At 39.2% G+C, this 13,787-nt stretch overlaps 1 protein-coding gene across 1 annotated transcript in view; it reads left to right on the top strand.

Annotated features, from left to right (window-relative positions):
- Positions 1–13,787, top strand: part of GRIK3 (glutamate ionotropic receptor kainate type subunit 3) — a 494,196-nt gene that overhangs the window by 374,955 nt on the left and 105,454 nt on the right. The window contains exons 9-10 of the mRNA XM_075264498.1: positions 3,756–3,869; positions 10,457–10,660. Coding sequence (XP_075120599.1) covers positions 3,756–3,869; positions 10,457–10,660 — 318 coding nt within the window. The remainder of the gene's footprint in view (positions 1–3,755; positions 3,870–10,456; positions 10,661–13,787) is intronic.

The raw sequence follows: 13,787 nt of genomic DNA, 5'->3' as shown, positions 1-13,787 counted from the left end.
GCAAAAATAGTGGGTGTATATAGCCCCAATTCTATTGCTAGGGGACTTGCAGGGTATTTCTGGGGTGAAGGTGGGGGGGCACACCGTTGGAACGGGTATCGGGGGTATATATCGGGTATACGGGAATACACTGACAGTGTATTCCATTCAGGATCCTGGGAAAGCTGGGTTGCGGCGATTGAGCCTGTCAGTGCCACGTTACACTGACAAGCTTCTCCCTGGAATTTAGCTCTTACAAGAGCTGTTGTGGTTGTCTTCTCCTTCCTATCCTAGCCTGTCCCTGCCTACCCAGAATCTAAGCCCTAGCTAACTGGACGGAAACCTCCGTCCCCGGTGAATTGCAAGCTCAGAATGACGCGAACCTGGGCGTCGCTGTTCTTTTAAATTAGAGGTCACATGTTTTCGGCAGCCAATGGGTTTTGCCTACTTTTTTCAACGTCACCTGTGTCGTAGTTCCTGTCCCACCTACCCTGCGCTGTTATTGGAGCAAAAAAGGCGCCAGGGCAGGTGGGAGGGGAATCGAGTAATGGCGCACTTTACCACGCGGTGTTCGATTCGATTCGAACATGCCGAACAGCCTAATATCCGATCGAACATGAGTTCGATAGAACACTGTTCGCTCATCTCTAGTCATAATACAATTGGACAGATTTATTTCCATTCACCAATTTTAAATTGAACTTACCAGAGTGAAATGCATCACATATAACACACATTCCTCCTAAGAATCCTTGGACGTCATCTGCTGCTATGTACAGATATTGGAATTAGACTATGCAATATTTTAAAAGGAGTCTGTCATTGTGGTGAAGAATATTAAACCGCAACACAGAAAGATAGGTCAGGCTCATCTGATTGTAATGGCTTTTCTCCAAGAAAATGTATGTTTTTGGAAATTGCAGCATGTAAAATATACCTGCAGAAATGCTGGTGGGTTTCCTATAGTTATAATTGAAGCAGATAGTGGAATACTCTTCTGACTTTCTGTGAAAGTGCTGCAGGAAAAATCGTGATGCGTTTCTTCCACGATTTCTCCTTCCACGTTTTTCGCTTTTACGTGGGGCTCACTGCCGCTCATGGCCGGACAGCTTTCTCCCCCATTCAAATGAATGGGTGAGAAAGACTCCTGCAGGTTTCCGTATCCTGCTCTGTTTTATGCAGGAAATGGAAACCTGCATAACGGAGTGCCGGGCGCAGATGTGAACGAGCCCTTAGCCTTATAGTGTTTTCAGGGTCCGATCATGCACATTGCCCAAAACTTAATGGCGGGACAAGTCTTGTAAAGCCCTGACTGGGTGTTTAGGGGAGTGTTCAGATTAGAATGAAATATTGGTCTCTCAGAAGATTTATATTAATCACTAAAAAATTAGAATAACACCCCAGTAAAGGGTTATAAACACTTCAGACATATGCCTTACACAATCTTACAGATCAGGAGGAAGAGAGATCTATTACACCAGAATTACTCCAGGAGGATATGTTCATATGCCTCCGGTTAGACTCATTTATTTCTTTTAAGAAATACTTTACTTTTTAAAACCGTTCTAGTTTCAGGGAAGAGAGTGCGTCTGCTGTGCGTATTTCTCCGCAAGGTGTAGATGGGATTCACTAGAACATGTATTTTAAAATACTGGGGGAGGAAAAAAGTGTGGAGGATTCCTTATTGCAATGTACCCTAAGTTATTTGTCCCTTATGCATAAGCGATCTAGGAAAAATAAACGGAAACAGCCAAAACAAACGTTAGAAGGTATTTCATGTCTATGAATACCTCCTGTTTATGCTATGTGTTTATTTGCTTTTTTCATCGTTTACCCTTTATTGAGCAGCCTAACACAATTTATGGTAATTGATATAGTACATTGGTTGCTGTTTTCCCAAGCCATGCTGTTCTCCTAATCTGTTTGTTGAGTCAACATGAGCTTTCCCTGTATCCATAACAGGGATGTGCAGATGCATCCTCCAGTCAATAGGTAATCCTATAATAAACTGGATCTGCTTTCGCTGCAGAGTCTCTGTTTTAACCCATGCAACACTTGAACATGCCATAAAAGCTCTGAAGAGCCGCCGATAAATGTCAAATGTAAATAGAATGGCATTATAAACCCTGCAGGTGACACATACATACATCTAGGAGATTGATCTAGATTGCACACTCATCCCGAGCATTAGTTTTTCAAGCTTTTTTTTATAATGTTAGTATTTCTGAGTTCTCTTATGGCTTTTAGTAGTATCCGCTGCATGCTTTCTACAAACCAAATAGGCACTGTACTATATATGGACATGTATATAACACGCAAGGCAAGGTGAGGGGGCGTTCACACAGATTAAAGTGGTGCTGATTCTGCAACGATAACTCATCAGCGCTGATAAAAAAAGACTCCATTGACTTCAATGTGTTACGCTCATTAAACGGAACCCATTGAAGTCAATAAGAGTCTTTTTATCAGTGCTGATTCTGCCATGAGTTATTGTGGCAGAATCAGCACCACTTTAATCCGTGTGAATGCCCCCTTAATGTCAAGGCGGCAGAACCAACTGCATCTGTCTTGTAAGGCCAAAGTCAAGGCCAAGGTCCCCAGAAAAGCTGCTGTTTTTGCTGCAGGTTTTGCTATGGTTTTTTGAGCCAAAGCTAGGACTAGATTGAACAGAATGGAGCAGTATAAGAGCTTCCTTTATATGTCCCATTCCTTTTGTAGCCACTGTTGGCTTTTGGCTCAAAAATGCAGCAAAATCTGCAATATATTAACCATTTATGGACTGCTCAGAATCTTAAAATGCTCAGACCTGTTCATTTTAAAATACATTATAAAGCCTCACCACTGATAACCCAAAACCATACATCCAGATAAGCACAAACTTAATATGTGTTTTAGCTACACTTTATGCTATTTCAATTAGAAAAAAATGTGAAAAAATTAGCTTTTATTTTCATTAGATTTTCCACAATTGTACCAAATTATAACCTGCTAATATAAAAATGGTATAAAAATAAAACCACATGTATCATGAAAAAAGGCAAAAAATAAAAATAAAAATTAATAACAGCTTTCAACCTCTCATATACTTAAAAAAACATTGTCTTGTCATTAATAGGGAAAACTGCCTAGTCTTCAACTGGTTAAATACATAGCCCACAGTGGACTGAACAGTGTTGCTTTTTCATTGTTACCGTATACCAACTTCACTGAAAACCGCAGAGGCCAATGGCTGCAGTGGACATGTGTGTTGAGATGACATGAATCTGGCAACAAAGTAGACATGGTTCGGGAGAGACTGCAGGGGATCTAATAGATAAATATTGCTTCTTTAGTTATTTTATACAGTATCCCACCATTTCCTATTTTTTTTACAAAACACCTTTAAAAAATAAAAAAATATTGTAAAAAAGTCAAACATTCCCAATTCTGTACATGATTAATTTTTGAACCATAACGCAAGTGTTTAATAAATAGTACCGTCTTTAGTAGGTTTCCTTGTTCTCAAACAAATGTACATCTATCACCTATTTGTGGGTTAGACTAAAAATATTTGATCATTGGGACCAACATCATTGACTATTTAGATCCAATGACACCTGCATGACCTCTTTGAGAAGAAGTTTGCGCGGAGTGGCGTTGATTGTTGAGGGTCCAAGAGGTGACATTTGCCACTTACTTACTGTATATTACTTATATTGGATATTCCATTGCAATGAATGTTTCTTTTGGTACAATATTCAGTATATATTATATGCATGATTGTTATTTATTCCTAGGTGGGAACATGGAACCCCAACGATGGCTTAAACATCACTGATATCGCTAAAGGACGAGGGCCAAATATTAGCGAGTCACTGACCAACCGTACACTTATTGTCACCACAGTGCTGGTAAGATCATCATTTTTAACCTGTTATTACATTTATCTTAGAGATGGTAGAATGGGTTTGACTCAGTTGAGATTTGCAATGATTCTCATTTTTGGAAATCAATAAAGAATAATATTCACTCACCTCTGAAAGCAGACATATTGAAATAAAGCTGTCAATATTCAGTCTACCACTTGTCTGTGTCTAATCCCCAGATGATCTCTTCCTTTAAGATTTTGCTGTACATTGTGCTTTTATTTACTTTTTAATTAATCTTTGTGTCAAATTAAATCTTACTTCAGACTCTGTCACACAAAAGTATCCAAATAGGGGCCACACGGTGGCTCAGTGGTTAGCACTACAGCCTTGCAGCGCTGGAGTCCTGGTGTTCAAATCCCGCCAAGGGCAAAAACCATCTGTAAGGAGTTTGTATGTTCTCCCCGTGTTTGCTTGGATTTCCATCCCATCCTCCAAAGACTTACTGATAGGGAAAAAATGTACATTGTAAGCTCCATGTGGAGCTCATAATCTACATTTAAAAAAAGCATCCAAATGTTATCTTTATATCAAGTTAAGGATGTCTCATTCAGTTATCCTGAAAATTCCCAATACCCTGCAAAAAAAGTAGGCCCTGATTGTGATGGGGTTTAATCATATAGAAAACTACTGGAGGAATTTCTAGATGAATGACTTCCCATTTTATGTTGCCTTTTCTTCATGCTAATATTAATACGACTTATTCAAGGAGAGATATATGACCCAAGCAGCAATAACCCCTTTCCCACAGCAATTTCACAGCTCACAATATTCCATATCGAGGGCACCTCTAGCCACAGAATCGATTTAGAATAGAAGTTGATGCCTTTGAATACAATGCTTGCCCATTTTTAGCAATAAATAGGGAAAGAAGCCGCCAGAAAAAAAGCTTCATGCAGATAAGAAATATCCCAAAACCAAGATGTAAAATAAAATGTACATTACACGATTTTAACAGCTACAGCTATTAAAATATGCATATTGCTATTCCATGACAGCAGAAAATTAATAGCAGCTTATGATTTATAAAAGCTGTTGGCTCTCTAATAATTGCATATTTGCATTTTATAAATACATTACTATAAATACATTTTTATTTCTTCTACAAGAGTGCAGGGTGTACACAGATGTGTACAGCACATTTTATGCAGACACGGTGTGTCTCTGTTCTATGGAGCTTACAATTTACTTTTTGCTGTATGAAAAACAATGACCTTCACAAAGTCACTACTGTAGGTAAAAAGGGTGAATCGGAAGGAAAAAACACAAATCTTTAGTATGTTCCACAATGAATGTTATCTGGTTACTGCTATACTATAGGGTGGGCCATAAGTATGAATACACCCAGATATGAATACACCCAAGGTCCCCAAATCTCACTCTCTTGGACTTCTACCCCTGGGACCATTTGAAGGCTATGGTGTACTCCATGAAGATCCAGGATGTTGGGCACCTAAAACAACAGATACAGGATACAACAATAATGAAAAAATCTATGTTAAAAATGAGCACACCATTGTTTTTCTTGTGAAATTCTCCATGTGTTTGATGTGTCACATGACCCCCTTTCCATTGAAAAAAGTAAAGTTGAATCCAAAATGGTGGTTTTGTAGAGGGCTGTCATGGGTGTCACCTGGCCTCAAATGTTTACCCTGTACTGATATTGGGGTTGAGCCGATCTTGAGATTTTAGGATCGAGTTTAAAATCCAATTTCCGATCATTTTCCAGCCGATCCCGATCGTGAAATTTGCTTGATCGCCGCTCAGGATCTGCTCTTTCCCGATCGCATAACCCTAGTCAATGCTTCTCTATGGGAAAAGTCACTTTTAGGGTTGAGCCGATCTTGAGATTTCGAAATCCAATTTCCGATCATTTTCCAGCCAATCACGATCGTGAAATTTGTTCGATTGCCGATCGGGATCCGATCTTTTCCGATCCCGATCTCTCAACCCTAGCTAATATGCCACAAATAGTAAGGTGATATCAGCAACCACTTCCGTTTTATCTGGGTGTATCCATACTTACGGCCCACCCTGTACTATAACTTCTTACTGTAAGTATATGATAATACTAAGCATTATTTCACTATAATCAACAAATGCAACTCAAAGGGGTTGTTTGATGAGACAAATATTTTTTTGATGTTTTTGGATTTGAGCTGAATAAAATTTACTAATATAACATACGTAATAACATACTAACATACTAGTTATAAAATCTCCACCGATTTCCCAATATTATTTCACATTCCACAGAATAGGAAGTTCTACTACTGCATTCACTCCAACAGGAACAGAGCTAACCCACTTTGTGTCGTTTCAGTGATGTCTGTCTCAGTTCATTAGCTAAACTAGCCCCCCTTCATCGTGACTGAAGAAAAAAAACTCATGTTTTATTCATTTCAATATTAAAACCATCTAACCATCTCTATTCAGTTTTAAAGAAAAGTGAGACATCACAGAAGTGCAATAACATACATAATAAAGAAAAAATAAGAACAAAGGAACAAGTAAAAATAAAGAGAGGCACCAATTGTATAAAAAAGGGGGTGGGGGAGTACTATAGGGTCAATGCAGATTTTCAGCAAGAAGGATACACACTGGGCCAAACATCTTTTAGAAACTTTTCCAGATGGCAAGCAATAGAATGTTCCGTAATATAGTTATAATTAATAGATTGCAATATTTCCACAATGAAAGGAAAGAGGGGTGATTTCCAGTTCCAGGCGATGCTGGTCCAGGACACCATCAGAGCATAAGCAATTATGAAAATATCTCCATAGACAGCAGAGCAACACTGGGGGCCCAAAGGAAGGGAATGACCAAGTAGGCTGTGCAGGAGAAGGCGTAAATGTATCCAAAAGGCATGTGTTAATGTACAAGACCATCATACATGGATATAGGTAAGATTCTTGGTCGCATCTCCAACATAGGTTATAAGAGGTAGGAAAAATACATTAGACAATATGGAGTGAGGTACCATCTGTATAGCAATTTCCTGGAGGCCTCCAAATGTGTTGCACAGTGAGAGGTTTTATTGAGAGGCATATAGACTTCCATTTACTGCTCCTCAGTGAATGTACAATGAATATCTATTTTCCCTTGCGGATTGGAAGGTGAGTTGCAGAAAATGAAGTTGAGGAAGCAAGGGAGGTACCCCTGCACTGTTTTAATGGATTGTAAAAGTGGGTAGTCTAGGGGTCTACAAACACAATTACAGATTAGAGTACTCATTTGTAAATGTTTATATAATTCTTTTTGAGGGAGGGAATACTTCTGAGAAAGCTTCTGGAATGTGGATAAAGTCGAGTTGTTAAAAAGACCCCTAATTGAGGTCATTCCTTGTGAGAACCATAAACTGAGATTTATGTTGGGTATTAATACCTGTAGGGTTAGTAGTGGAACATCAATCAAGGAGTTAATATGCCCAAGTCACAAGGGAATTTCTGCCACATTTCCATGGATACAGTAATCGTAGGAAAAAAGTTAAGAGATGGATAGCCTAAGATAAGAATTTCCATGTCCACCCAGTGTCTGGTGGAATCATGGTTTCAGCCAGTGTTTTAGTTAATCCATTATTGTAGCATAATAATATTTCAAAAGTAAGGGTCATCCTAAACCACCTTTGCTAATAGGTAACATCAAAGTTTTTAAATGGGACTCTTGCTCTTTGGGAGTTCCAAATAAACTTAAGTAGTAAGGTTTGAAGTGTATTTAGTAGTGATTTTGGAAGTAGAACAATTTTTGTAGTTGAAATCCTGCTATAACCAAGATATGGGGAGACTGGAGAGGGATTGAGTATTTTATGTGGATAAGGGTACCATAATTTGCCCATCAAATTAGAATGCTATGCTAGTTGGATGCCTAAGTAGGTGATTTAGGTAAAAAAAAAAAAAAACCTCTGGAGTGGGTGCTGCACATCTAGGGATAGTCCCATATTTAAAGGGGCTCTATCAGCAAAATCATGCTGATAGAGCCCCACATATGCGTGAATAGCCTTTAAAAAGGCTATTCAGGCACCGTAAATGTTATATTACCTTGTTAATTGATTTTCCATCTCACCCGTCTCCTTCACCTTCATTTCCCTCTGCTCCTCTAAGGGCCCCTTCACACGGCTGATACGCTGGCTGCTTTAGAACGTGTAAACTTTCCGTAGCAGCGGCATCTAAAGCAGATCGCATTGTTTTCTATGGGAGCCGGCAGACGCGCACTCGCCATAGAAAACAATGGGAACTGCTTTAGACGCCGCTGCTACGGAACATTTACACGTTCTAAAGCAGCCAGCGTATCAGCTGTGTGAAGGGGCCCTTAGAGGAGCAGAGGGAAATGAAGGTGAAGGAGACGGGTGAGATGGAAAATCAATTAACAAGGTGAAGGAATAGGACAGTGTTATGACAATGCAACCAAAAACAATAAGCAAGTATCAAACTGTGCACGCCTCCTGCACCGCAGCATGCGAGCAGAGGGTGGTGCAGAGACCAGAACAGGCAGAGATGTTACATAGTCCTTCAGGACCAGGAGATTTGTTAGGTTTCAAGGTAGAGATAGCATCCAATATTTCCTTTTCAGTAGAGCAGGGATTTCAATGACATTTTATGGAATTCTGTAGGAACAAGGAGTTGTATACGATCCAAAAAGGATTTCATTTGCAAAGGGGAAGGTTGGGTGGTGTTAGGGTTATTATTTAACTTATATAAGGAGTAATAATATCATGCTAAGACATCTACTATACCTTTGGGATCCTTATTTTAACTGTAATACTATTATAAATGTAGGGTATGCGAGTCCTATTCATCCCGGCACATATTCAAGTCATGTAGCTGTTTGTGGAGTTGAAAGATAATTTTAGAGATGGTCTTGGTGTACTGCTTATTTAATCTATAAAGATCCACTAGTTTAGTGCAGATAGATAGTATGGATAGTTGCCTAGTCACTAACATGTTGGCAAAGCTTGTTTGATAAAATGACCCCTTAAGGTGGCTTTATGGTTGCACTATAGAATTGTATCATCCGTTAAGCCACAATAGTCAGATGTTTCAGCAGTTTCATGTTTGTATATTGTGTTTTGAAGTCCAAAGTTAGTAAGTTGCCAAACTGAATTAGAATAACAATGGCATTGTTCTTGGACCGTCACAGTGATAGGGGCATGGTCAGACATACCAGATTCCCTATAGTAGTATTCAGAATATGGGTTAATAATGATTTATACACTACGAAGAGATCCTCGAATATATTTTACGAGGAATGAAAAAAGTCTCTACTGCTAGTATTATGTATCATCCAAACATCATATAGTTGGTTAGTTTGTGCTGTCGCCTAAAGAGATCTCACTCATTTAGATAGGTTTCCTGGAGACATACAATATCAGAGCATAAAGCCTGAGCTTCTCTCCACAGTAGAGATCATTTGAAGAGCAAATTTAAACCCTTAACATTAAGCAATATTATTTTAACTACCAAGGGGGTGGATAAGGAGAGGACAATAATCCAGATTATCTCCAGTGGAAAGTGGCCAGAGGTGCACCTGGTCTCCAAATACACAGTCATAAGACATAAGAATGCAAGATCAAAAACTATAAAACAGCAAAAATGTGTGCTTGACATACAGAGATAGATGATTAGTAAAATGCATGGAGGACCAGATGGTAGTCATCCTCAGTTGGGGAGTAGGGAATAGCCTGCAAATAAAGAACAGTGCCCAAAGCCAGCTGCTGAAGTAGACTCTCAAGTCCTAGGAAGTAAAGAAAGCTAACAGTTCAAAATGAGAATACTTGTTTAAGGATTCCAATAAGATGAGTCAAGATAAGTCAATAAGAAAGTCCTCAAAAATGTTGAGATAAGCTTTACTTTCCAGGCTGGATGGTCGACCATTCTTCCTCCAATGCAGATAAACAACCTATCTTACCATTGGTTTCCTTTGGTATTGTGGGATTTAAGCTGGATAGCTTGTTTGGGTGATATTAGTCAATGTAAGACAAGGTATTATTGGAGCTACATTTCCTTCTCCATTTGTCGACCCCAAGACACTTTTTATATCATCAGATAACTATATAAGTTGACAAGTGAGTGTAATAAAGTAATTCTATCTGCAATGTCCTAATAGTACTACAGCTATCACTGAACTAAAACTCAAACTTTATTGCTAAATAGAAACCTCATTTACTTGTTTGAAAATTTCAAAAAATGTGACCTTAGTTTCTGAGGATCTCCTGAAAACATACACAAACAGTGCAAAAAAACAAGTCACCGATTTATGTCCAATTCAAAATCCCCACTCCCGACTAGTAAGGTGAAAAAAGAATGGCTCACTGACCTGGATTAAACCACTTTCCAGATAAGAATAGTTCAGCACCAAGCCAAAAATATTTAATCATCATAAAAAAAAAAATCCATTGGTTTGACGCTGGTATGAGGTTCTACTCTCAAATGAAAGTTTTTTATGTTTTCCTATGAAGCTGACCTTTTAGTTATTTCTATGGGGGACATAAGTTTTATGATAATGTAGGATTTTTTACCATTGGTGATGGAACCTTACTGTATGCAAAATCACTGTATTCTTTCATTTTTAAACAGGAAGAGCCTTATGTTATGTTTAAAAAGTCAGACACACCACTTTTTGGAAAGGACCGTTTTGAAGGCTTTTGCATTGATCTTTTAAAGAAGATTTCTGAAATCCTTGGATTTGAATACGACATACGTTTAGTTGAAGATGGCAGATATGGATCTCAAGATGAAAAAGGACAATGGAATGGCCTAGTGAAGGAGCTTATTGACCATGTAAGTGATTGCTTCAAATGCACTGTAAATTAGTCTGAAAGTCAACCTCTTTTTCTAGAATATATATATATATATATATATATATATATATATATATATATATATCCTGTTAATATTATAAAGGTGAAAGTTTGTGAGTTTGGATGTTTGTTCCTCAATCACGCAAAACCCGCTCCACCGATTTGGCTAAAAGTTTCCACAAACTTAGTTACTACACTGGATTGTGCAACAGGCTACTTTTCGTCACAATAGCGCACATACGTTTTTCCTAGGACCCCCACAAAACCCAAACTCACATCTCACACACTTTCAAGCATAGCAAACCACAAAACTTCCTATTACCCTCTACAGCCTAGCCCCTAACCCCACACAATCACATTTACAGATACTTTAAGACTTTGCCCCTCACCTTAACATCACAATAGCGCACATACGTTTTTCCTAGGACCCCCACAAAACCCAAACTCACATCTCCATCTGTGTAATCTCACACACTTTCAAGCATAGCAAATCACAAAACTTCCTATTGCCCTCTACAGCCTAGCCCCTAACTCCACATAATCACATTTACAGATACTTTAAGACTTTGCCCCTCACCTTAACATCACAATAGCGCACATACGTTTTTTCCTAGGACCCCCACAAAACCCAAACTCACATCTCCATCTGTGTAATCTCAAACTAGCGCTTGTATTCCACCCGCAAGGAGTCCGCATGGAGACCCCCCCGGACAGAATACCAACGCTAATGCAAGCGCTGTGCAGTTAAGCACACGGAGCCCATAGACTATAATGTGCTCTGTGTGCTTGCCACACACTGCTCGCACAATTCATTCGTGCGGGCAGTGCGCGGCAAGCACACGGAGCCCATTATAGTCTATGGGCTCCATGTGCTTTGCAAGCACATCGCTTGCAATTGTGATTGCATTCCTCCCGGGGGGGGGGGGGGGGTGTGTCTCCATGCGGACTCCTTGCGGACAGAATACAAGCGCTAGTGTGAACCAACCCTAACTCTTTTGATGTCTACCTAGCCACAAGCACACATATGGTTTATTGACTTTAGACTGAAGGAGTACTTTTATTTCTGCCATTGTTTCAGTAAATAAATATCCATCTGGCTTCTTACCACACATCCTCCTTTTATGCTTGTGATGCTATAATTTGTATAAAAGTGATAAATGCTATGTTAATCATTTTCAGAGTACAAAAGTTCATACACGGGTGACATGCTGCTTCAATCCTAAGTAAAAAGAGACAAAATGGATACTAGTTTGCTTAAGCTAACAATAAGACTACTCTAAGGGTGCATGCACACTACGTAACGCCGGGCGTGTATGAGAGCCGTACACGCCGGCGTTACAGCAGGGCTGCCGAACACTTCCCATTCACTTCAATGGGAGCGCTCGTAACAGCGGCGTTTACGAGCGCTCCCATTGAAGTGAATGGGAAGTGCTCGGCAGCCCTGCTGTAACGCCTGCGTGTACGGCTCTCATACACGCCCGGCGTTACGTAGTGTGCATGCATCCTAACACTACTCACTACTATTTTATGAGTGTTACTATTACTATACTATTAACTTTTTAGGCACTTGTGCTAAAGTGTAGGATCCTATCCCTTGGGCTCCCCTAAGCCTTTCAGCAATATAACAATTTCTGGATGCTCTTCTTTACCCACATTGCCAACAGTTCATCTAATGGGATTTACCATAACTCTCTACCACACCATATCATGCCACTGTTTTTGATTCAATGCCTAATGAAGGGTTTATCCCAAAGTTTGCTTTATAACCTAAGTATATTACTGGATATTACTATTGTGACACTGCTGTGGTGTGAACCAATGTGCATTTAAAGACTTTTCTACATGCAGGACATTTGGGGTGCTGTTCCACTACTTCTTTTAGGGCTTTGTTCCAAGAGGTGGGTCAGCCCCCATCAGGAATGTGCACCCAACAGTGAATTCACTATCGGAGAGCCAGCTAGACATACTAAATTAGCAGTGTGACAGTTGTCCTCCCTTGGACTACTTATGATACTATGTCAGAAACCCTGGCAAGACCTGCAATTTTGGAGATTTCTGTTTTTTTACTCATCACAATTTAACCTTTTTTTATCTGCTGAAAACATGAAATGACTATTCACTTGCTGCTTAACATAACCCACTTTTGACATAAGATTATCATTGTTATTCACTTCATATTCCAGTTTTAATGTTACGCTGATTAGTCTATAACTAATCAGAAGTTAGTTTCCAAAAGTAAAATTTGGATTTTCTCTGTATTAATATAACATCCATAACATAGTAAAACTAGAAAATGATATTTATCAATATAAATGTTATAGCAGTGTTAATGGTAAATGATAGGCATAGTACTACACTGTCTACCAATAAGTATTTGGACAGCTGTGGTAGAATAGAAAAACAACATTTATTCATATTCAATAGTTGGTAGAACCCAGCAAATGCTTACTTATGGATGGTATTGATCGATACTATACTCCCGGATGCCTGTTGAAACTCCTGGTATATGTGAGCCATCGGTTGGGTGCGGTTTCTGACAATCACCGTTCAGCTTCCAGTTCATAATTACATAGGCCGCTGTTGATTTTGGGTAAATCAGTTCGGTTGCTATGTCCCTTAGGGATCGACCATTTCTGTAGTTCCCCACAATAACCCCTTTCTCGAAATGAGACAACTCTGCACTTCCTGGCATCTTGGATGCGACTAATGCCAATGCACTAATGCCAATGCTGATTCCTATTTAATGGCGGTAGGCATGACATACATCACGACTGCAGATATCTTCATTTGCACGGGTGTCCAAATACTTATTGGTAGACAGTGTATTATCTGTCCATAGTAAATTATTGTTCTTGTAGGCTATATTCACATCTGTGCTGTGTGTTTGTCTGGCATAGAATGGTAAGAAATCTAGTAAGTGCTGCAAGCCTTTTTTGTCCATCAATTTGATTAAAAAACAAACAAACACCTAATGGACCATTTACGGACCCCTTTATCATCGAAAGGGTACCTCGAGTTCCATTGATGTTCGTCATTCTTAGGTTCCATTTTTGTGTTTTGTATTAAGATGTAGTTTTTAAAGCTTCTTGATTGATACTACATAGTAA

Source organism: Leptodactylus fuscus, chromosome 2 (assembly GCF_031893055.1).
Source record: "Leptodactylus fuscus isolate aLepFus1 chromosome 2, aLepFus1.hap2, whole genome shotgun sequence".
NCBI lineage: Eukaryota > Metazoa > Chordata > Amphibia > Anura > Leptodactylidae > Leptodactylus > Leptodactylus fuscus.
Note: the sequence above shows the minus strand (reverse complement) of the source record. Positions and strands in the feature narration are given on the sequence as shown.